Source organism: Oncorhynchus keta, chromosome 27 (assembly GCF_023373465.1).
Source record: "Oncorhynchus keta strain PuntledgeMale-10-30-2019 chromosome 27, Oket_V2, whole genome shotgun sequence".
NCBI lineage: Eukaryota > Metazoa > Chordata > Actinopteri > Salmoniformes > Salmonidae > Oncorhynchus > Oncorhynchus keta.
The window spans coordinates 6829348-6852424 of NC_068447.1; the positions used below are offsets into that span (position 1 = coordinate 6829348).

Consider the following 23077-nt stretch of genomic DNA (forward strand, 5'->3'; position numbering starts at 1 on the left):
TCATCTATACCACAGTGACAGTGACATAGTAACTCATTTCACTCATCTATACCACAGTGACAGTGACATAGTAACTCATTTCACTCATCTATACCACAGTGACAGTGACATGGTAACTCATTTCACTCATCTATACCACAGTGACAGTGACATAGTAACTCATTTCACTCATCTATACCACAGTGACAGTGACATAGTAACTCATTTCACTCATCTATACCACAGTGACAGTGACATGGTAACTCATTTCACTCATCTATACCACAGTGACAGTGACATGGTAACTCATTTCACTCATCTATACCACAGTGACAGTGACATAGTAACTCATTTCACTCATCTATACCACAGTGACAGTGACATGGTAACTCATTTCACTCATCTATACCACAGTGACAGTGACATGGTAAATCATTTCACTCATCTATACCACAGTGACAGTGACATGGTAAATCATTTCACTCATCTATACCACAGTGACAGTGACATGGTAAATCATTTCACTCATCTATACCACAGTGACAGTGACATGGTAAATCATTTCACTCATCTATACCACAGTGACAGTGACATGGTAAATCATTTCACTCATCTATACCACAGTGACAGTGACATGGTAACTCATTTCACTCATCTATACCACAGTGACAGTGACATAGTAACTCATTTCACTCATCTATACCACAGTGACATAGTAACTCATTTCACTCATCTATACCACAGTGACAGTGACATAGTAACTCATTTCACTCATCTATACCACAGTGACATAGTAACTCATTTCACTCATCTATACCACAGTGACAGTGACATAGTAACTCATTTCACTCATCTATACCACAGTGACATAGTAACTCATTTCACTCATCTATACCACAGTGACAGTGACATAGTAACTCATTTCACTCATCTATACCACAGTGACATAGTAACTCATTTCACTCATCTATACCACAGTGACAGTGACATAGTAACTCATTTCACTCATCTATACCACAGTGACATAGTAACTCATTTCACTCATCTATACCACAGTGACAGTGACATAGTAACTCATTTCACTCATCTATACCACAGTGACATAGTAACTCATTTCACTCATCTATACCACAGTGACAGTGACATGGTAACTCATTTCACTCATCTATACCACAGTGACAGTGACATAGTAAATCATTTCACTCATCTATACCACAGTGACAGTGACATGGTAACTCATTTCACTCATCTATACCACAGTGACAGTGACATGGTAACTCATTTCACTCATCTATACCACAGTGACAGTGACATGGTAACTCATTTCACTCATCTATACCACAGTGACAGTGACATAGTAACTCATTTCACTCATCTATACCACAGTGACAGTGACATGGTAAATCATTTCACTCATCTATACCACAGTGACAGTGACATAGTAAATCATTTCACTCATCTATACCACAGTGACAGTGACATAGTAACTCATTTTACTCATCTATACCACAGTGACATAGTAACTCATTTCACTCATCTATACCACAGTGACAGTGACATGGTAACTCATTTCACTCATCTATACCACAGTGACAGTGACATGGTAACTCATTTCACTCATCTATACCACAGTGACAGTGACATGGTAACTCATTTCACTCATCTATACCACAGTGACAGTGACATAGTAACTCATTTCACTCATCTATACCACAGTGACAGTGACATGGTAAATCATTTCACTCATCTATACCACAGTGACAGTGACATAGTAACTCATTTTACTCATCTATACCACAGTGACATAGTAACTCATTTCACTCATCTATACCACAGTGACATGGTAAATAATTTCACTCATCTATACCACAGTGACAGTGACATAGTAAATAATTTCACTCATCTATACCACAGTGACATGGTAAATCATTTCACTCATCTATACCACAGTGACAGTGACATGGTAAATCATTTCACTCATCTATACCACAGTGACAGTGACATAGTAAATCATTTCACTCATCTATACCACAGTGACAGTGACATAGTAACTAATTTTACTCATCTATACCACAGTGACATAGTAACTCATTTCACTCATCTATACCACAGTGACATGGTAAATCATTTCACTCATCTATACCACAGTGACAGTGACATGGTAAATCATTTCACTCATCTATACCACAGTGACAGTGACATAGTAAATCATTTCACTCATCTATACCACAGTGACAGTGACATAGTAACTCATTTTACTCATCTATACCACAGTGACATGGTAAATCATTTCACTCATCTATACCACAGTGACATGGTAAATCATTTCACTCATCTATACCACAGTGACAGTGACATAGTAACTCATTTTACTCATCTATACCACAGTGACATGGTAAATCATTTCACTCATCTATACCACAGTGACAGTGACATAGTAACTCATTTCACTCATCTATACCACAGTGACAGTGACATAGTAACTCATTTTACTCATCTATACCACAGTGACAGTGACATGGTAAATCATTTCACTCATCTATACCACAGTGACAGTGACATAGTAACTCATTTTACTCATCTATACCACAGTGACAGTGACATGGTAAATCATTTTACTCATCTATACCACAGTGACATGTCTTGTTCAAGTAGAAATAGGCATTTCCTGGTTGGCGGTTGTCGTAACTATTTTTTATGTTTGTTATTTCACTTACCTGTCTGTGTATCCAATGACTTGAGGCAGGGGATCCATGCAGAACTGAACTCTTCCTCCCTGAAAAATCACATTCTGTTCCAGTGGCATTCTCCCCCTCTTCCTCTTCATCATTATAAAACTTGTAGAATACCTTGATTCTCTCTTTCTCTTGTTCCCAACTCCTATTATCCTCTTCGTCATCCTCTTTGTCTGCAAGTTTTCCACTCTCTGTGATTCCAGACGCGTCATATTGGTAATCTTGAATTAAACCACCACATTCCACATTATTTTTCCCTGTGTCCCAGCTTATATCAGTGTGAATGTGGCTCTTCAACCTTCCTGCTAGTTCCAGTTGAACTTTGCAAAGATGTTCCTCTTCTAAAGCGCCTGGCCCAGCCTCACCCCAAAGCCAAGTCTCCCGTTTGTCCTCTCTTTGTTCAGCCTCCGATGTCCACAACGCTCCGGGCAAACTTTCTTCAGAGCCAGATGGTGACATGTTGCCGGTGGTACCTCTGGATATAGTTGTAGCTGCTCTACCGCGTCTGGCCTGTGAAGGGTAAAAGTGGGGACATCGGAGATGTTTTCTGAAAGATGCAGGTCGGCAGCAACGCTCTGCTTGGAGCCGTCCTCCTCTCCACCTCCCCACTGAACTTGAAGAGGAGAATCCTCAGACCCCCGCTATCTCCGAGGAAGACCCTGGTATCTTGGCAGCAGCTTGGTGTTCTTCCTTATGTAACGGATGTGAAACGGCTAGCTTAGTTAGCGGTGCGCGCTAAATAGCGTTTCAATCGGTTACGTCACTTGCTCTGAGACCTTGAAGTAGTAGTTCCCCTTGCTCTGCAAGGGCCGCAGCTTTTGTGGAGCGATGGGTAACGATGCTTCGAGGGGTGACTGTTGTCGATGTGTGCAGAAGGTCCCTGGTTCGCGCCCGGGTATGGGCGAGGGGACGGACGTAAAGTTATTCTGTTACACTTATACTTCTGTTGTTCCTCCTCATCCTCACTAGAACAGCTACTGGAACTATTGCTGTCACTCTGAGGTTCAAGATGGTATCCAATACACTTCCTCATGCTAGTGTCTATATTGGTATTGAACATCGCACAATCTGCGAAATCTTGCTCACCTTCTACGCGTGGAGAGATAGAGGCTGTTGCCTCTTCCATGACGTCTACTTTCTCCTCTGTATTCCAGATACCCTCCAAGAGACGAGACAGTTTTCCTCCATCCTTTCTGTATTTACGCGGAGAGCAGACAGAGGGGTAATCTGGTGGTCGTCCAATTGGAACTCCTTCATTTTCTTCTGAGGCGGCTGTTCCACAAAGGCGTTGACCATAAGAGCTTGCACATTCTGTGTTGCTGCAGGATCTGGCCAATCACAAACAACCTCTGGAGCTCCATCTTCTTCTTGCTCGTCTTCCTCTTCATTCTCCTGAAGAAAAGTCTGCTGGGAGAGGAAGTTCGCTACTTTATTTCCCTCTTTTCTCAGTTTTCTGGTGATGGAGCTAGTCAGGACCTCCAGGTCTGAATCAGATGATTCCTCTTGGTTTTCTTCATCCGTCTGTCTTTCCTCTTCTTCACATATATCTGCTGTGATCTCCATGGTGACGTCTTCAGTGACACCCACAAAACACCTCACATCACTGTTCTCGTAAGCACCTTGCTCTGCGTTTCTGACTTCACGGTTTTCACTGTCTTGTTCGGCAAAAGGTTGTCCTGTGGTTACCATCTTCTCTATGTCCTGGAGTGCACCATCCCAGCTTTCTTCATCGTAGTGAACAACCACAGAGCCAAGGTTCTTTATTCCTGTGTCCTCTTCTTCTCCTGAGTCCATCATCACTGCCTCTTCCTCATCAATAGGTTGAGTATCCTCATGTCCTGAACCTATCTCTTCCTCATCTATATGTTGAGTCTCCTCTTCGTCATCATATATCTCCACTGAGATATGGTCAGATAGAGTTTCAGTTTCTCCACCAGGCTCTCCCTCTTCCTGTCCTACATCTTCCTCTTCCTCTCTCAGCACCGGTAACGTTCCAGGAGACATGTCTGGCTTTGCTTCGTCAAAATAGAGAGACTCAAAGTGTAACTCTCCTTCAGGGAAAGATGGGAGGGATGAGTCTGCAACAACAACATCACAGACAGAAAAATATCACATGAGATGGAAAATAATAACAAAGACAGAAAAACAAAAACAAACACTTTCAGGAAGTAACTTTCAGGAAGTAATTGCACTAAATGTCAGTGAAGGTGCAGTGTTCTAACTACAACCTGCATAACGCTTACCTGAAAATGAATCTGCTAACAAATCAGCAAAGTTTTGTTCTATTTTCTAGGTAGAATAGGATAGGTACATTCAAACTATATATGTCATTGCATTTTTTTGTGCATTTAGTTTTTCAGTTTTACCAAGAGACAAGCATGCAAGAGACATGTAATGATTTCATGTTTGACAGCATTTCATTTCCTATTTCATTTCCTATTTAAGCTCTTCTGATTTCTGACAGGAAGAGAGTGAGTTTGGTTTTACATCTGCTATTGCATCATGAAGCTTCCTGTCAAAATGGGGATACAGAAATAGAACAAAACACATTGACAAGTAGTGACAGACAGACAGCACATAAAGAGAAGGACAAAATAGTTTAAACTAATATGTTAATTAAAATGGCAGAAAATCACAGAATGTTAAAAGAATTTGCTTTGTCATTAAAAAAAAAGTTGCACATAAGAAGAAGGTGTTTATGTCGATGTTCTCACCGTAGATTCAACATGTCAGCCGTGCTGTGGTTTTACTTTCAGATGTAGAACACAAGCCCCAGCCCTACCTCCATCCCTTAGAGATGTAGGCTACCACTTCCACCCTGTCTATCTGTCTGTCTCTGGCAAATGAAGGTGCATCAACTGTCTAGGCCCTACCTACATATGCATCAACTGTCTAGGCCCTACCTACATACCCATCAACTGTCTAGGCCCTACCTACATATCCATCAACTGTCTAGGCCCTACCTACATATCCATCAACTGTCTAGGCCCTACCTACATATCCATCAACTGTCTAGGCCCTACCTACATATGCATCAACCGTCTAGGCCCTACCTACATATCCATCAACCGTCTAGGCCCTACCTACATATCCATCAACTGTCTAGGCCCTACCTACATATGCATCAACCGTCTAGGCCCTACCTACATATCCATCAACCGTCTAGGCCCTACCTACATATCCATCAACTGTCTAGGCCCTACCTACATATCCATCAACTGTCTAGGCCCTAGCTACATATCCATCAACTGTCTAGGCCCTAGCTTCATATCCATCAACTGTCTAGGCCCTAGCTACATATCCATCAACTGTCTAGGCCCTAGCTTCATATCCATCAACTGTCTAGGCCCTAGCTTCATATCCATCAACTGTCTAGGCCCTAGCTACATATCCATTAACTGTCTAGGCCCTAGCTTCATATCCATCAACTGTCTAGGCCCTAGCTTCATATCCATCAACTGTCTAGGCCCTAGCTACATATCCATCAACTGTCTAGGCCCTAGCTACATATCCATCAACTGTCTAGGCCCTAGCTACATATCCATCAACTGTCTAGGCCCTAGCTACATATCCATCAACTGTTTAGGCCCTACCTACATATCCATCAACTGTCTAGGCCCTACCTACATATCCATCAACTGTCTAGGCCCTACCTACATATCCATCAACTGTCTAGGCCCTACCTACATATCCATCAACTGTCTAGGCCCTACCTACATATCCATCAACTGTCTAGGCCCTACCTACATATCCATCAACTGTCTAGGCCCTACCTACATATGCATCAACTGTCTAGGCCCTACCTACATATCCATCAACTGTCTAGGCCCTACCTACATACCCATCAACTGTCTAGGCCCTACCTACATATCCATCAACTGTCTAGGCCCTACCTACATATGCATCAACTGTCGAGGCCCTACCTACATATCCATCAACTGTCTAGGCCCTACCTTCATATCCATCAACCGTCTAGGCCCTACCTACATATGCATCAACTGTCTAGGCCCTACCTCCATATGCATCAACCGTCTAGGCCCTACCTACATATGCATCAACTGTCTAGGCACTGCCTACATATCCATCAACTGTCTAGGCCCTACCTACATATCCATCAACTGTCTAGGCCCTACCTACATATGCATCAACTGTCTAGGCCCTACCTACATATCCATCAACTGTCTAGGCCCTACCTACATACCCATCAACTGTCTAGGCCCTACCTACATATCCATCAACTGTCTAGGCCCTACCTACATATGCATCAACTGTCGAGGCCCTACCTACATATCCATCAACTGTCTAGGCCCTACCTTCATATCCATCAACTGTCTAGGCCCTACCTTCATGTCCATCAACTGTCTAGGCCCTACCTACATATGCATCAACTGTCTAGGCCCTACCTCCATATGCATCAACTGTCTAGGCCCTCCCTACATATCCATCAACTGTCTAGGCCCTACCTTCATATCCATCAACCGTCTAGGCCCTACCTACATATGCATCAACTGTCTAGGCACTGCCTACATATCCATCAACTGTCTAGGCCCTACCTACATATCCATCAACTGTCTAGGCCCTACCTACATATTCATCAACTGTCTAGGCCCTACCTTCATATCCATCAACCGTCTAGGCCCTACCTACATATGCATCAACTGTCTAGGCACTGCCTACATATCCATCAACTGTCTAGGCCCTACCTACATATCCATCAACTGTCTAGGCCCTACCTACATATTCATCAACTGTCTAGGCCCTACCTACATATCCATCAACTGTCTAGGCCCTACCTACATACCCATCAACTGTCTAGGCCCTACCTACATACCCATCAACTGTCTAGGCCCTACCTACATATCCATCAACTGTCTAGGCCCTACCTACATATGCATCAACTGTCGAGGCCCTACCTACATATCCATCAACTGTCTAGGCCCTACCTACATATGCATCAACTGTCTAGGCACTACCTACATATGCATCAACTGTCTAGGCCCTACCTACATGTCCATCAACTGTCTAGGCCCTACCTACATATGCATCAACTGTCTAGGCCCTACCTACATATGCATCAACTGTCTAGGCCCTACCTACATATCCATCAACTGTCTAGGCCCTACCTTCATATCCATCAACCGTCTAGGCCCTACCTACATATGCATTAACTGTCTAGGCACTGCCTACATATCCATCAACTGTCTAGGCCCTACCTACATATCCATCAACTGTCTAGGCCCTACCTACATATTCATCAACTGTCTAGGCCCTACCTTCATATCCATCAACTGTCTAGGCCCTACCTACATATCCATCAACTGTCTAGGCCCTACCTACATATAACTTACTGGTGAACATATAAACAATCTCCATTCTTGTATCATATGTTATAAGGGATCAATCCAAAATAGACTTCAGTCTGCTGATATCCAATACATATAATGTATTAGTCTTTGTGCTGACTGAAATAATATATTTTCTCAGACTCCATCTCATATTTTTCTGTCTGTGATGTTGTTGTTGCAGACTCATCCCTCCCATCTTTCCCTGAAGGAGAGTTACACTTTGAGTCTCTCTAGTTTTGACGAAGCAAAGCCAGACATGTCTCCTGGAACGTTACCGGTGCTGAGAGAGGAAGAGGAAGATGTAGGACAGGAAGAGGGAGAGCCTGGTGGAGAAACTGAAACTCTATCTGACCATATCTCAGTGGAGATATATAATGACGAAGAGGAGACTCAACATATTGATGAGGAAGAGATAGGTTCAGGAGAAGAGGAGACAACATATTGATGAGGAAGAGATAGGTTCAGGAGAAGAGGAGACAACATATTGATGAGGAAGAGATAGGTTCAGGAGAAGAGGAGACAACATATTGATGAGGAAGAGATAGGTTCAGGAGAAGAGGGGACAACATATTGATGAGGTTCAGGAGAAGAGGAGACAACATATTGATGAGGAAGAGATAGGTTCAGGAGAAGAGGAGACAACATATTGATGAGGAAGAGATAGGTTCAGGAGAAGAGGAGACAACATATTGATGAGGAAGAGATAGGTTCAGGAGAAGAGGAGACAACATATTGATGAGGTTCAGGAGAAGAGGAGACAACATATTGATGAGGAAGAGATAGGTTTAGGAGAAGAGGAGACAACATATTGATGAGGAAGAGATAGGTTCAGGAGAAGAGGAGACAACATATTGATGAGGAAGAGATAGGTTCAGGAGAAGAGGAGACAACATATTGATGAGGAAGAGATAGGTTTAGGAGAAGAGGAGACAACATATTGATGAGGAAGAGATAAGCACAGTGTGTCTTTCTTAATTCCATTCGTTTGGTTTTAGTTTTGTGTGTATTGTTGTGAATTGTTAGATACTGCTGCACTGTTGGTGCTAGGAACACAAGCATTTCACTACACCTGCAGTAACATCTGCTAAATATACAGTATGTATGTGACCAATATCATTTGATTTGATGGCTTCCCCTTTAGAGTCTCAAACCTCCTGAATCACACACAGGTCACAGCAAGCCAGAATCTAGAGAGGGAATACAGAATCTAGAGAGGGAAAAACAGAATCTAGAGAGGGAAAAAACAGAATCTAGAGAAGGAGAAAACAGAATCTAGAGAGTGGAAAACTGAATCTAGAGAGTGGAAAACAGAATCTAGAGAGTGGAAAACAGAATCTAGAGATGGAAAAAACAGAATCTAGAGAGGGGAAAACAGAATCTAGAGAGGGGAAAACAGAATCTAGAGAGGGAAAAAACAGAATCTAGAGAGGGAAAAACAAAATCGAGATTGGGGAAAAAATAATCTAGAGAGGGAAAAAACAGAATCTAGAGAGGGAAAAACAGAATCTAGAGAGAGAAAAAACAGAATCTAGAGAGTGGAAATCAGAATCTAGAGAAGGAAAAAACAGAATTTAGAGAGGGAAAAACAGAATCTAGAGAGGGAAAAACAGAATCTAGAGAGTGGAAATCAGAATCTAGAGAAGGAAAAAACAGAATCTAGAGAGGGGAAAACAGAATCTAGAGAGGGAAAAACAGAATCTAGAGAGGGGAAAACAGAATCTAGATTGGGGAAAAAATAATCTAGAGAGGGAAAAAACAGAATCTAGAGAGGGAAAAACAGAATCTAGAGAGAGAAAAAACAGAATCTAGAGAGTGGAAATCAGAATCTAGAGAGGGGAAAACAGAATCTAGAGAGGGGAAAACAGAATCTAGAGAAGGAGAAAACAGAATCTAGAGAAGGAGAAAACAGAATCTAGGGAGGGGAAATCAGAATCTAGAGAGGGAAAACAGAATCTAGAGAGGGAAAAACAGAATCTAGAGAGGGAAAACAGAATTTAGAGAGGGAAAAACAGAATTTAGAGAGGGAAAAACAGAATCTAGAGAAGGAGAAAACAGAATCTAGGGAGGGGAAATCAGAATCTAGAGAGGGGAAAACATAATTTAGAGAGGGAAAAACAGAATCTAGAGAGGGGAAAACAGAATTTAGAGAGGGAAAAACAGAATTTAGAGAGGGAAAAACAGAATCTAGAGAGGGGAAAACAGAATTTAGAGAGGGAAAACAGAATCTAGAGAGGGGAAAACAGAATTTAGAGAAGGAAAAACAGAATCTAGAGAGGGAAAAAACAGAATCTAGAGAGGGGAAATCAGAATCTAGGGAGGGGAAATCAGAATCTAGAGAGGGGAAATCAGAATCTAGAGAGGGAAAAACAGAATCTAGAGAAGGAGAAAACAGAATCTAGAGAGGGGAAAACAGAATCTAGAGAAGGAGAAATCAGAATCTAGGGAGGGGAAAATAGAATCTAGAGAGGGGAAAACAGAATCTAGAGAGGGGAAAACAGAATCTAGGGCCCCAGAAGGATAAGGCCCCAGATGGATAAGGCCCCAGAAGGATAAGGCCCCAGAAGGATAGGGCCCCAGAAGGATAGGGCCCCATAAGGATAGGGCCCCAGATGGATAGGGCCCCAGATGGATAGGGCCCCAGAAGGCTAGGGCCCCAGAAGGATAGGGCCCCAGAAGGCTAGGGCCCCAGAAGGCTAGGGCCCCAGAAGGATAGGGCCCCAGAAGGCTAGGGCCCCAGAAGGATAGGGCCCTAGAAGGATAGGGCCCCAGAAGGACATGGCCAGCCCTGCAGGCTGAATGCAGTTGTACATAGCCTCTCGTTTTTTAACCATAGGTGTATTGGAAGAAGAAACTGTGAAATCCCTGCTTAAACCTCTGTTTTCGGGGACCCATTTTCCGGAAGTATAATTGCTACCTTCCGTGTCTGCTCATTTAGCAGTTGGTGAAATTCAAAACATTTCAGTGAGTGTCATTGTTTCATAAATCCGTTATCTTTAAACATAGCCTGCTGCAGGTCATCAAATGGCATCAGGTGTGTTGACACAGCTTTGGCAATTTACAGGCCCACATACTCAATGATAATTTGACAAATATACAGCAGAATATGAATCTGAACAAGCAGTCACCCCTCCAGGACAGTCACCCCTCCAGGTCAGTCACTCCTCCAGGACAGTCACCCCTCCAGGACAGTCACCCCTCCAGGACAGTCACCCCTCCAGGACAGTCCCCCCTCCAGGACAGTCACCCCTCTAGGACAGTCACTCCTCCAGGACAGTCACTCCTCCAGGACAGTCACCCCTCCAGGACAGTCCCCCTCCAGGATAGTCCCCCCTCCAGGACAGTCACTCCTCCAGGACAGTCCCCCCTCCAGGACAGTCACCCCTCTAGGACAGTCACTACTCCAGGACAGTCCCCCCTCCAGGACAGTCACCCCTCCAGGACAGTCACCCCTCCAGGACAGTCACCCCTCCAGGACAGTCACTCCTCCAGGACAGTCCCCCTCCAGGACAGTCCCCCTCCAGGACAGTCCCCCTCCAGGACAGTCCCCCCTCCAGGACAGTCCCCCCTCCAGGACAGTCACCCCTCCAGGACAGTCATTGGACCTTCTACAGTCATTTTATTACAGTCGATTTCCACAAACTCCACAAAAATGGACAGCACTTGTGACAATAATGTAAACACAATCATTAACATTATGGCCGAGTTCTGATCCGATCGTGCCTTGCACCTTTTAAAGGCAATGTTTCCACACTCACGGAGACTGCATTCACGGTAAACTCTGCATATGTCACCTCGGGAGTGACCTTTAAATGTCAAACGCGCTGCAACGCTGATCTACAGCTGATCAGATTGAATCCCGGTCTCTGTTTCTCAAACAAAATGACACAAAACAGAATACTTATTGTGATACTCATCTAACGATTTTCATGATCTGCACGATTTTTTTTGTGTCCAACTAAAATATGAGGTGCATTAGTCAAATATAATCATTTCAAACGCAGATATTGAACAATCTTTACATAATGATGCAAAATGCAGCATTGGTGGCTGCTGAGAGGAGGACGGTTCATCGTAAAGGCTGGAATGGAGTCAATGGAATGGAATCAAACATGTGGTTTCCATGTGGGTTGATTCCATTCCATTGACTCCATTCCAGACTTTACTATGAACCGTCCTCCTCTCAGCAGCCTCCACTGATAGGCAGTAAATTGTTATTTGTATCCCAAAGTTTGTGTCTTGTGTAACATTGTCAACATTCATGTTAAAGTCAATCAAACTACATTTTTTTGTTGAAAAAATAAATTAATAATACCTTAACAAAAATTCCTAATATACACAAAACAAACTCAATCAAACTATAAATCATAAACCTGAGCTGTGGTAGCCTGAGTCCCAGATCTCTTTGTACTGTCTTGTCAAGTCCAATGTCTTAGAGTTGGCAAGAGAGCCCAAACTGATGTGGGACTCAAGCTAGTGCTGTGGTCAGACAGGCCTGATGCAGCCAACGTGTTGTGGAGAGGCGGCCTGCATTAGATAGTCCTCTATGTGTTCCTCTACAGCTGAGTACAGGTCCTGGACTTGGTCCTTGAAGGGAGGATGCCACGCCCACAAGATGGCCACCGCCACCATGGACAGGAGCAGTGGTAGTAGAACACAGAGCCATATCCACGAGACACAGGGCTTCTAGAAACAGAAGGAAAAGTACATACAATTCTGGTCTTTAAAAAGTTAACCTGTACTGAAGCGCAGTAAAAAAAAAAACATGTCCTTCAAAGTGGATGTAACTGCACCGCCAGGGGCATATTTCAGAGATGTATTTCATTACATGGGTTTATGGTGGGGGGCAACAAGGGGAGAGAGCTGCACACACACACACACACACACACACACACACACACACACACACACACACACACACACACACACACACACACACACACACACACACACACACACACACACACACACACTCACGCTGTACACCCTACTGCTGCGTCGGTGGCTGAGCTGTCGGAGTTCGTCTCTGCACTGCGTCAGACGGACCTGGCACGACTGGCACTCTGCCTCCACGGCTTCCAGATCGTTCTGCAGCTCCTCACACTGCACACACACACACACACACACACACACACACACACACACACACACACACACACACACACACACACACACACACACACACACACACACACACACACACACACACACACACACACACACACACACACACACACACACACACACACACACACACATACACACACACAGACACTATGAAATACCATTTTTTCCCCTCCACCATTGTGTATGAAATAGAATTTGGGGACTGAATTGAAACATCTTTACATTTAGCTGAGAATGAAATATTCCTGTTCCACTTATTGGTCCAATTCAGGAGGGCGGAGCTCCGTTAATTCCATTCCTACTTATTGGCCAACGTTTCAATGAACATGTAATAACTGACATTATTCTCCTGTAATCACTACGAGGTCTGGGTTTATGAACCCCTCCTTCCTCACCTCCCTCTCCTTCAGCTGTAATCACTACGAGGTCTGGGTTTATGAACCCCTCCTTCCTCACCTCCCTCTCCTTCAGCTGTAATCACTACGAGGTCTGGGTTTATGAACCCCTCCTTCCTCACCTCCCTCTCCTTCAGCTGTAATCACTACGAGGTCTGGGTTTATGAACCCCTCCTTCCTCACCTCCCTCTCCTTCAGCTGTAATCACTACGAGGTCTGGGTTTATGAACCCCTCCTTCCTCACCTCCCTCTCCTTCAGCTGTAATCACTACGAGGTCTGGGTTTATGAACCCCTCCTTCCTCACCTCCCTCTCCTTCAGCTGTAATCACTACGAGGTCTGGGTTTATGAACCCCTCCTTCCTCATCTCCCTCTCCTTCAGCTGTAATCACTACGAGGTCTGGGTTTATGAACCCCTCCTTCCTCACCTCCCTCTCCTTCAGCTGTAATCACTACGAGGTCTGGGTTTATGAACCCCTCCTTCCTCACCTCCCTCTCCTTCAGCTGTAATCACTATGAGGTCTGGGTTTATGAATCCCTCCTTCCTCACCTCCCTCTCCTTCAGCTGTAATCACTACGAGGTCTGGGTTTATGAACCCCTCCTTCCTCATCTCCCTCTCCTTCAGCTGTAATCACTACGAGGTCTGGGTTTATGAACCCCTCCTTCCTCATCTCCCTCTCCTTCAGCTGTAATCACTACGAGGTCTGGGTTTATGAACCCCTCCTTCCTCACCTCCCTCTCCTTCAGCTGTAATCACTACGAGGTCTGGGTTTATGAACCCCTCCTTCCTCACCTCCCTCTCCTTCAGCTGTAATCACTACGAGGTCTGGGTTTATGAACCCCTCCTTCCTCACCTCCCTCTCCTTCAGCTGTAATCACTACGAGGTCTGGGTTTATGAACCCCTCCTTCCTCACCTCCCTCTCCTTCAGCTGTAATCACTACGAGGTCTGGGTTTATGAACCCCTCCTTCCTCATCTCCCTCTCCTTCAGCTGTAATCACTACGAGGTCTGGGTTTATGAACCCCTCCTTCCTCACCTCCCTCTCCTTCAGCTGTAATCACTACGAGGTCTGGGTTTATGAACCCCTCCTTCCTCACCTCCCTCTCCTTCAGCTGTAATCACTACGAGGTCTGGGTTTATGAACCCCTCCTTCCTCACCTCCCTCTCCTTCAGCTGTAATCGGTCCAGAGCGTGACGGAGCTGCTCCAGAACCTGATCTCCATCTCCCCATAATAGCTGCTTCTGCTGTGACGATACAATCAGCTCCTCCTCCTCAGACTGCTCCAGAGACACATCCAACTGGGCCAGGGTCCGCTCCAGCTGGGCCAGGGTCTCCTCCTCCTCCGACTGCTCCAGAGACACATCCAGCTGGGCCAAGGTCTCATCCTCCTCCGACTGCTCCAGCGACACATCCAGCTGGGCCAGGGTCTCCTCCTCCGACGACTGCTCCAGAGACACATCCAACTGGGCCAGGGTCCGCTCCAGCTGGGCCAGGGTCTCCTCCTCCTCCTCCTCCGACTGCTCCAGAGACACATCCAACTGGGCCAGGGTCTCCTCCTCCTCCGACTGCTCCAGAGACACATCCAACTGGGCCAAGGATTCATCCAGGGACACCTCCTGAGTGTCAGCTCTGGCCTCTAGGAGTCAGGCAAGGCAAGATGAGAAAGCCATTAATGAATTAATTCCTTTAGTTTCTACTTCACTACTAAATAATAATATATTCAGATGCAGAACCCATGAAAATTGGTGTGTGTGTGTATCAAACTACATGTGTTATTTGTATGACCTCTAACCTCTCATCTCATGGATCTGGTCCTTCAGGTTCTGGTTCTGTTCTTCCAGCAGAACAATGTTGGACTGTAACTCCTCCTCCACTCGCTGTACTGCCCCCAGCTCCTCCCTCAGCCCCGCCTCTTGACCCCTGGCCAGCTGCACACAACAGACACCAACCAGCCTCTTGAGCATTAATATACACAGCTATGTCTATACAAACATCTTTTCCCCCCAGAATTAAATCTATTTTAGATTCACATTTTATCCAACTCCAGTTAGTTAAATGACAGTAACCCATTGGATCATACAATATGTAGCGGTCTCTCTGATCATGATGTAGTCTCACTTCGCCAGAGGCAAACTGATTATGATGGCATCCTTCAGTGCCTCACAGAACACTCCACTCTGCGATAACTGCCGTCTGTACAGCAGTGACTACTGTACCTCCAGTTGGTTCTGCAGTTGTAGAACCTGTTCAGAGCTGATCTCCTGTTTCTTCTTCAGCTGTTCTGAGCTCTCCTTCATTTCCTCACACAGACCCTGCCACTGCGCTGCTTCCACCCTGGCTGCCTGCAGCAACATCTAGTGGACAGGAGGAAGAAGTACACCTACATTATACAGAGAGACAGCACCAAGTGGACAGAGAAGTACACCTACATTATACAGAGAGACAGCACCTAGTGGACAGAGAAGTACACCTACATTATACAGAGAGACAGCACCTAGTGGACAGAGAAGTACACCTACATTAAACAGAGAGACAGCACCTAGTGGACAGAGAAGTACACCTACATTATACAGAGAGACAGCACCTAGTGGACAGAGAAGTACACCTACATTAAACAGAGAGACAGCACCTAGTGGACAGAGAAGTACACCTACATTATACAGAGAGACAGCACCTAGTGGACAGAGAAGTACACCTACATTAAACAGAGAGACAGCACCTAGTGGACAGAGAAGTACACCTACATTATACAGAGAGACAGCACCTAGTGGACAGAGAAGTACACCTACATTATACAGAGAGACAGCACCTAGTGGACAGAGAAGTACACCTACATTAAACAGAGAGACAGCACCTAGTGGACAGAGAAGTACACCTACATTATACAGAGAGACAGCACCTAGTGGACAGAGAAGTACACCTACATTATACAGAGAGACAGCACCTAGTGGACAGAGAAGTACACCTACATTAAACAGAGAGACAGCACCTAGTGGACAGAGAAGTACACCTACATTATACAGAGAGACAGCACCTAGTGGACAGAGAAGTACACCTACATTATACAGAGAGACAGCACCTAGTGGACAGAGAAGTACACCTACATTATACAAGACAAGCCACTACAAGTGTTATCAATGTAGTATAGTAGATTCATAGTATTCAATACACTATCTCGACAGTAGAAACCTGGTGAAATGGTATGAGCAATTCATTATAGCCAAAACGTAACATCAGTTTAGTATAGCTGCAAAGTGCCGGCCTGTACATGAACAGGGTGTCTGCATGTGCCAGAGAGAGAGACAGAGACAAAGAAAAAACCCAACCTCGAGTGTCTCGACCTGACTGAGAGTGTGTTATATGAGTCAGGTATGAACAGGGTGTCTGTATGTGCCAGAGACAGAGAGAGAGAGAGAGAGAGAGAGAGAGAGAGAGAGAGAGAGAGAGAGAGAGAGAGAGAGAGAGAGAGAGAGAGAGAGAGAGAGAGAGAGAGAGAGAGAGAGAGAGAGAGAGAGAGAGAGAGAGAGAGAGAGAGAGACAGAGAAAGACCCCAACCTCGAATGTCTCGGCCTGACTGAGAGTTTGTTATGTGAGGCAGGTATGAGCAGGGTGTCTGTATGTGCCAGAGACAGAGAGAGAGAGACAGAGAGAGAGAGACAGAGAGAGACAGAGAGAGAGAGAGAGAGAGAGAGAGAGAGACAGAGAGAGACAGAGAGAGACAGAGAGAGACAGAGAGAGACCCCAACCTCGAGTGTCTCAGCCTGACTGAGAGTTTGTTATGTGAGACAGGTATGAGCAGGGTGTCTGTATGTGCCAGAGACAGAGAGAGACAGAGAGAGAGAGAGAGAGACAGAGAGAGACAGAGAGAGACAGAGAGAGAGAGAGAGAGACAGAGAGAGAGAGACAGAGAGAGACAGAGAGAGAGAGAGAGAGAGAGAGAGACAGAGAGAGAGAGACAGAGAGAGAGAGAGAGAGAGAGAGAGAGAGAGAGAGAGAGAGAGAGAGAGAGAGACAGAGAGAGACAGAGAGAGACAGAGAAAGACCCCAACCTCGAGTGTCTCGGCCTGACTGAGAGCTTCCCTTTTCTCCTCTGTAGCCCTCTGGATGACCTCCAAGGCTTTCTCCTCATACGCTCCCTTCTGGTTCTCCATCTGTAGCACGAGCTTCTTCACTCCATCCAAGGGGAGCTTCTGTTTCTGTGAGAACAGCAAGTTATAAACGGGTCAAACACAGACAGACGTTTGCTAGCTGCGCTACACTGTAGTTGTGAGAAGTATTGACAAGTTGAATGAACCAAGCTGGCTGTTTAAACTACTTGCACACAGCTCAAACACCCATACATACCCCACAAAGACATGCCACCAGAGGTCTCTTCACAGTCCCCAAGTCCAGAACAGACTATGGGAGGTGCACAGTACTACATAGAGCCATGACTACATGGAACTCTATTCCACAGTACTACGTAGAGCCATGACTACATGGAACTCTATTCCACAGTACTACATAGAGACATGACTACATGGAACTCTATTCCACAGTACTACATAGAGACATGACTACATGGAACTCTATTCCACATCAGGTAACTGATACAAACAGTAGAATCAGAATAAAAAAATACACCTTATGGAACAGCGGGGACTGTGAAGAGACACACACAGGCACAGACACATGATAACATACGCTTTATACACACACATACACATGGATTTAGTGTTGTAGAGTAGGGCCCTGTTGTGAAATCTGTTGTGAAATGTATTGTAATGCCTTAATTTGGCTGGACCACAGGATTGGCAGGAACTAATGGGGATCCATAATAAACCCCAGGAAGAGTAGCTGCTGCCTTGGCAGGAACTAAATGGGGATCCATAATAAACCCCAGGAAGAGTAGCTGTTGCCTTGGCAGGAACTAAATGGGGATCCATAATAAACCCCAGGAAGAGTAGCTGCTGCCTTGGCAGGAACTAAATGGGGATCCATAATAAACCCCAGGAAGAGTGGCTGCTGCCTTGGCAGGAACTAAATGGGGATCCATAATAAACCCCAGGAAGAGTAGCTGTTGCCTTGCAGCTAATGGGGATCCATAATAAACCCCAGGAAGAGTAGCTGTTGCCTTGGCAGGAACTAAATGGGGATCCTTATTAATAAATACAAATACACGAGCTTAAGGAGGTATAACCCACAAACCACATGGCAACACATTTACATTTACATTTAAGTCATTTAGCAGACGCTCTTATCTGCTTATCGACTTACAAATTGGTGCATTCACCTTATGACATCCAGTAGAACAGTCACTTTACAATAGTGCATCTAAATCTTAAAGGGGGGGGGGGTGAGAAGGATTACCACTCTCTATGGACAGTATCGTCGGATTAGTATGAGAGGGTTGTTGGTTCTGAACCGAGATATTGCCTGAATGGTTGTTTTGGCCAAAGGGCAACATGTTATAAAGCCTACAAATGAGATTTAACGGGATGCCAAACACTTCCTTTTCAAACTCATGTGCAAACATTAGAAGCATCTGACAACAAAATAGGACAAACTAGATATGACAAGAGGGATATTTTTTTTTTATCTTCGCGGAGAAGGAGCACATCCTCAGTCAACAGCTGCAGATACAGCCCGGTTCTATTCTTACCTGCAGACAGACTTGCAGCTGTGTTTCCAAGGCTCTGATCTTGTTCTTTAGGAGGTCTTCGTTGCAGCCTGTCTGTGGGAGTGGAGAGGAAACGTCTGTAGCCTGAAGTTTTTACACGACTGAAATCTGCTGAGGAAAGACTAACGGCTGGTTGACACCACAACGAGTCTCCTTGCTTTTCACCACGGTCTGTCCCGTATGCACCAATCAAAGGCAGATATAGTCTGTTGTGAACAGAACCAATAAGAACACACCCTTCCTGTGTGAGAGCTACAGCAATCTCTCTTCCTAGATACTGATGTTCTCTGATATTACTCTGTGAGCAAGGTACAGACGAGAGCAGAAGGAAGCTAGCCCTTAACCACAGACTCATCCTGTCTGCTCTATCGTAGTCAGAAACAGAGAAACCCTACAGACTCATCCTGCCTGCTGTATCGTAGTCAGAAACAGAGAAACACTACAGACTCATCCTGCCTGCTGTATCGTAGTCAGAAACAGACAAACACTACAGACTCATCCTGCCTGCTGTATCGTAGTCAGAAACAGACAGACACTACAGACTCATCCTGCCTGCTATATCGTAGTCAGAAACAGACAGACACTATAGACTCATCCTGCCTGCTGTATCGTAGTCAGAAACAGAGAAACCCTACAGACTCATCCTGCCTGCTGTATCGTAGTCAGAAACAGAGAAACACTACAGACTCATCCTGCCTGCTGTATCGTAGTCAGAAACAGACAAACACTACAGACTCATCCTGCCTGCTGTATCGTAGTCAGAAACAGACAGACACTACAGATACTGTACATGATTATGGTAATGAGTTTTGTTTGTATGAGGCAGACAGGTATGAGACGAGAGAGTGTGGTGTGTGGGGCAGGTATGAGGAAAGTGGGTGTGGTATGTGAGGCAGTGAGGCAGGTATGAGGAAAGTGGATGTGGTGTGTGAGGCAGGTATGAGGAAAGTGGGTGTAGTATCTGAGGCAGGTATGAGGAAAGTGGGTGTGGTGTGTGAGGAAGGTATGAGGAAAGTGGGTGTGTTATCTGAGGCAGGTATGAGAAAAGTGGGTGTGGTATCTGAGGCAGGTATGAGGAAAGTGGGTGTGGTATGTGAGGCAGGTATCATGAAGGTGGGTGTGGTGTGTGAGACAGGTGTGAGGAAAGTGGGTGTGGTATCTGAGGCAGGTATGAGGAAAGTGGGTGTGGTATCTGAGGCAGGTATGAGGAAAGTGGGTGTGGTATGTGAGGCAGGTATGAGGAAAGTGGGTGTGGTCTGTGAGGCAGGTATGAGGAAAGTGGGTGTGGTCTGTGAGGAAGGTATGAGGAAAGTGGGTGTGGTCTGTGAGGAAGGTAAGTCTCTTACAGCCCATAGGTTGTCAGAGTATCGCAGCAGGGTGGAGCCACGCTTCTGGAGAACAGCCAACTTCTTCTTCAGGCCCTCCTCTCTGCATAGAGCCTCCTGCCACGAGCAGGAACAGAACAGATATCGTATGAAGGCAAAGATACACACTTCTATGAAGGACAACTAGCCTCACTCGTTTAACTGGGCACATTACAGGTTGGGTCAAACAAAAAAACAAAAAAAGTTTTACCTGCAAGTAAACATCCAGCTGAATAACTTCCTGTCGAGGAAGAACAGGGGAAAGAACATTGTGTTACTGTAGTGACTGACCTGGGGGTGGGGTGTATTTAACCTAAGACTGTAGTGACTGACCTGGGGGGGTGTATTTAACCTAAGACTGTAGTGACTGACCTGGGGTGGGGTGTATTTAACCCAAGACTGTAGTGAATGATCTGTATGGGGGGTGGGGTGTATTTAACCTAAGACTGTAGTGACTGACCTGGGGGGGTGTATTTAACCTAAGACTGTAGTGAATGATCTGTATGGGGGGGGTGTATTTAACCTAAGACTGTAGTGACTGGTCTGTAAGGGGGGTGTATTTAACCTAAGACTGTAGTGAATGATCTGTATGGGGGGGTGTATTTAACCTAAGACTGTAGTGAATGATCTGTATGGGGGCGGTGTATTTAACCTAAGACTGTAGTGGCTGGTCTGTATGGGGGGGGTATTTAACCTAAGACTGTAGTGACTGGTCTGTAAGGGGGGTATATTTAACCTAAGACTGTAGTGACTGACCTGTATAGGGGGGGTGTATTTAACCTAAGACTGTAGTGACTGGTCTGTATGGGGGGGGTATTTAACCTAAGACTGTAGTGACTGGTCTGTATGGGGGAGGGGGTGTCTTTAACCTAAGACTGTAGTGACTGATCTGTATGGGGGAGTGGGGGGTGTATTTCACCTAAGACTGTAGTGACTGATCTGTATGGGGGAGGGGGGTGTCTTTAACCTAAGACTGTAGTGACTGATCTGTATGGGGGAGTGGGGGGGGTGTATTTAACCTAAGACTGTAGTGACTGATCTGTATGGGGGGTCTTTAACCTAAGACTGTAGTGACTGATCTGTATGGGGGGTGTATTTAACCTAAGACTGTAGTGAATGATCTGTATGGGGGGGGTGTATTTAACCTAAGACTGTAGTGAATGATCTGTATGGGGGGGCGGTGTATTTAACCTAAGACTGTAGTGGCTGGTCTGTAAGGGGGGTATATTTAACCTAAGACTGTAGTGACTGGTCTGTATGGGGGGGTATTTAACCTAAGACTGTAGTGACTGGTCTGTATGGGGGAGGGGGTGTCTTTAACCTAAGACTGTAGTGACTGATCTGTATGGGGGAGTGGGGGGGGTGTATTTCACCTAAGACTGTAGTGACTGATCTGTATGGGGGAGGGGGGTGTCTTTAACCTAAGACTGTAGTGACTGATCTGTATGGGGGAGTGGGGGGGGGGTGTATTTAACCTAAGACTGTAGTGACTGATCTGTATGGGGGGTCTTTAACCTAAGACTGTAGTGACTGATCTGTATGGGGGTGTATTTAACCTAAGACTGTAGTGAATGATCTGTATGGGGGGGGTGTATTTAACAAAAGACTGTAGTGACTGATTTATATGGCACTGCACACAATTGTGAGCAAGGTGGATTGTGGAAACTCACAGATTCTTTGACGGTAACATAGCCAGACCTGTATTTAGAAAACATTTATTCTGTTACAGAGACTGACATCAAGATAACAACAGAATCAGAGATTTGATGTGTTTTCTATTGCTACAGTTTGTGGGTTTTATACACCCATTATTTGAAGACAAATACATGATTGAGACTCACTCTGTTTGTGTGTTGGCTTCTTGCTGTGTCTTCTTATCTCCTGTACCCTTCAGGATGCCTGGTAGAGTGAAATGTTTTCATTCAATATGACTTGGTCATAATTGTATTGTATTGGAAGTGGAATAAAAAATAGAGAAGTACCCTTTTCTTTCTTCGTGGAGGCTTTTAACCTGGGCTGGACTAGATCTCTGCTCGGGGTGGAGGTTGGGGTGGAGGTAGGGGTGGAGGTAGGGGTGGAGGTTGGGGTGGAGGTAGGGGTGGAGGTTGGGGTGGAGGTTGGGGTGGAGGTTGGGGTGGAGGTAGGGGTGGAGGTTGGGGTGGAGGTTGGGGTGGAGGTTGGGGTGGAGGTTGGGGTGGAGGTTGGGGTGGAGGTAGGGGTGGAGGTTGGGGTGGAGGTTGGGGTGGAGGTAGGGCTGGAGGTTGGGGTGGAGGTTGGGGTGGAGGTAGGGGTGGAGGTTGGGGTGGAGGTTGGGGTGGAGGTAGGGGTGGAGGTTGGGGTGGAGGTTGGGGTGGAGGTAGGGGTGGAGGTTGGGGTGGAGGTTGGGGTGGAGGTAGGGGTGGAGGTAGGGGTGGAGGTTGGGGTGGAGGTAGGGGTGGAGGTTGGGGTGGAGGTAGGGGTGGAGGTTGGGGTGG

General features: G+C 45.5%; 2 protein-coding genes and 2 long non-coding RNA genes across 5 annotated transcripts in view; 1 reads left to right on the forward strand and 3 right to left on the reverse strand.

Moving 5' to 3' along the window:
* Window positions 1–3344, reverse strand: part of LOC127912394 (uncharacterized) — a 6680-nt gene extending 3336 nt beyond the window's left edge. The window contains exon 1 of the mRNA XM_052481427.1: window positions 2697–3344. Within this exon, the coding sequence (XP_052337387.1) occupies window positions 2697–3173 (477 nt within the window). The 5' untranslated portion in view covers window positions 3174–3344. The remainder of the gene's footprint in view (window positions 1–2696) is intronic.
* Window positions 3345–4811: 1467 nt separating this feature from the next.
* On the reverse strand, window positions 4812–8075 carry LOC127912395 (uncharacterized). The gene is made up of 7 exons (XR_008082230.1): window positions 7958–8075; window positions 7538–7867; window positions 7298–7507; window positions 7178–7207; window positions 6818–7057; window positions 6308–6697; window positions 4812–6247 (listed from the first exon to the last, which is right to left on the reverse strand). It is a non-coding gene; the product is annotated as an uncharacterized LOC127912395 (long non-coding RNA).
* Window positions 8076–11660: 3585 nt separating this feature from the next.
* Window positions 11661–22845, reverse strand: LOC127912396 (golgin subfamily A member 6-like protein 7). Its single transcript, XM_052481428.1, has 12 exons — window positions 22586–22845; window positions 22445–22502; window positions 22274–22301; window positions 20815–20844; window positions 20586–20681; window positions 19222–19293; window positions 17630–17776; window positions 15797–15934; window positions 15373–15508; window positions 14738–15216; window positions 13034–13159; window positions 11661–12742 (listed from the first exon to the last, which is right to left on the reverse strand). The coding sequence occupies exons 7-12, from the start codon at window positions 17729–17731 to the stop codon at window positions 12542–12544; spliced, it is 1182 nt and encodes a 393-aa protein (XP_052337388.1). The 5' UTR covers window positions 17732–17776; window positions 19222–19293; window positions 20586–20681; window positions 20815–20844; window positions 22274–22301; window positions 22445–22502; window positions 22586–22845; the 3' UTR covers window positions 11661–12541.
* On the forward strand, window positions 13774–14708 carry LOC127912398 (uncharacterized). 2 transcript variants are annotated; one of them, XR_008082232.1, is made up of 4 exons: window positions 13774–13914; window positions 13976–14036; window positions 14281–14524; window positions 14586–14708. It is a non-coding gene; the product is annotated as an uncharacterized LOC127912398 (long non-coding RNA). The 2 variants fall into 2 exon arrangements; XR_008082231.1 differs by lacking the exon at window positions 13976–14036.
* Window positions 22846–23077: the final 232 nt, after the last annotated feature.

What these genes read in the sequence shown, in the direction of transcription:
- LOC127912396 (XM_052481428.1), bottom strand. Translation starts at nt 17,731, where the DNA reads ATGGAGAACCAGAAGGGAGCGTATGAGGAGAAAGCCTTGGAGGTCATC. An exon ending in CCAGATCCATGAGATGAGAG is followed by an intron (nt 15,217 to 15,372) that starts GTTAGAGGTCAT and finishes CCTGACTCCTAG; the next exon opens with AGGCCAGAGCTGACACTCAG. An exon ending in TACAGCTGAAGGAGAGGGAG is followed by an intron (nt 13,160 to 14,737) that starts GTGAGGAAGGAG and finishes GTGTGTGTGCAG; the next exon opens with TGTGAGGAGCTGCAGAACGA.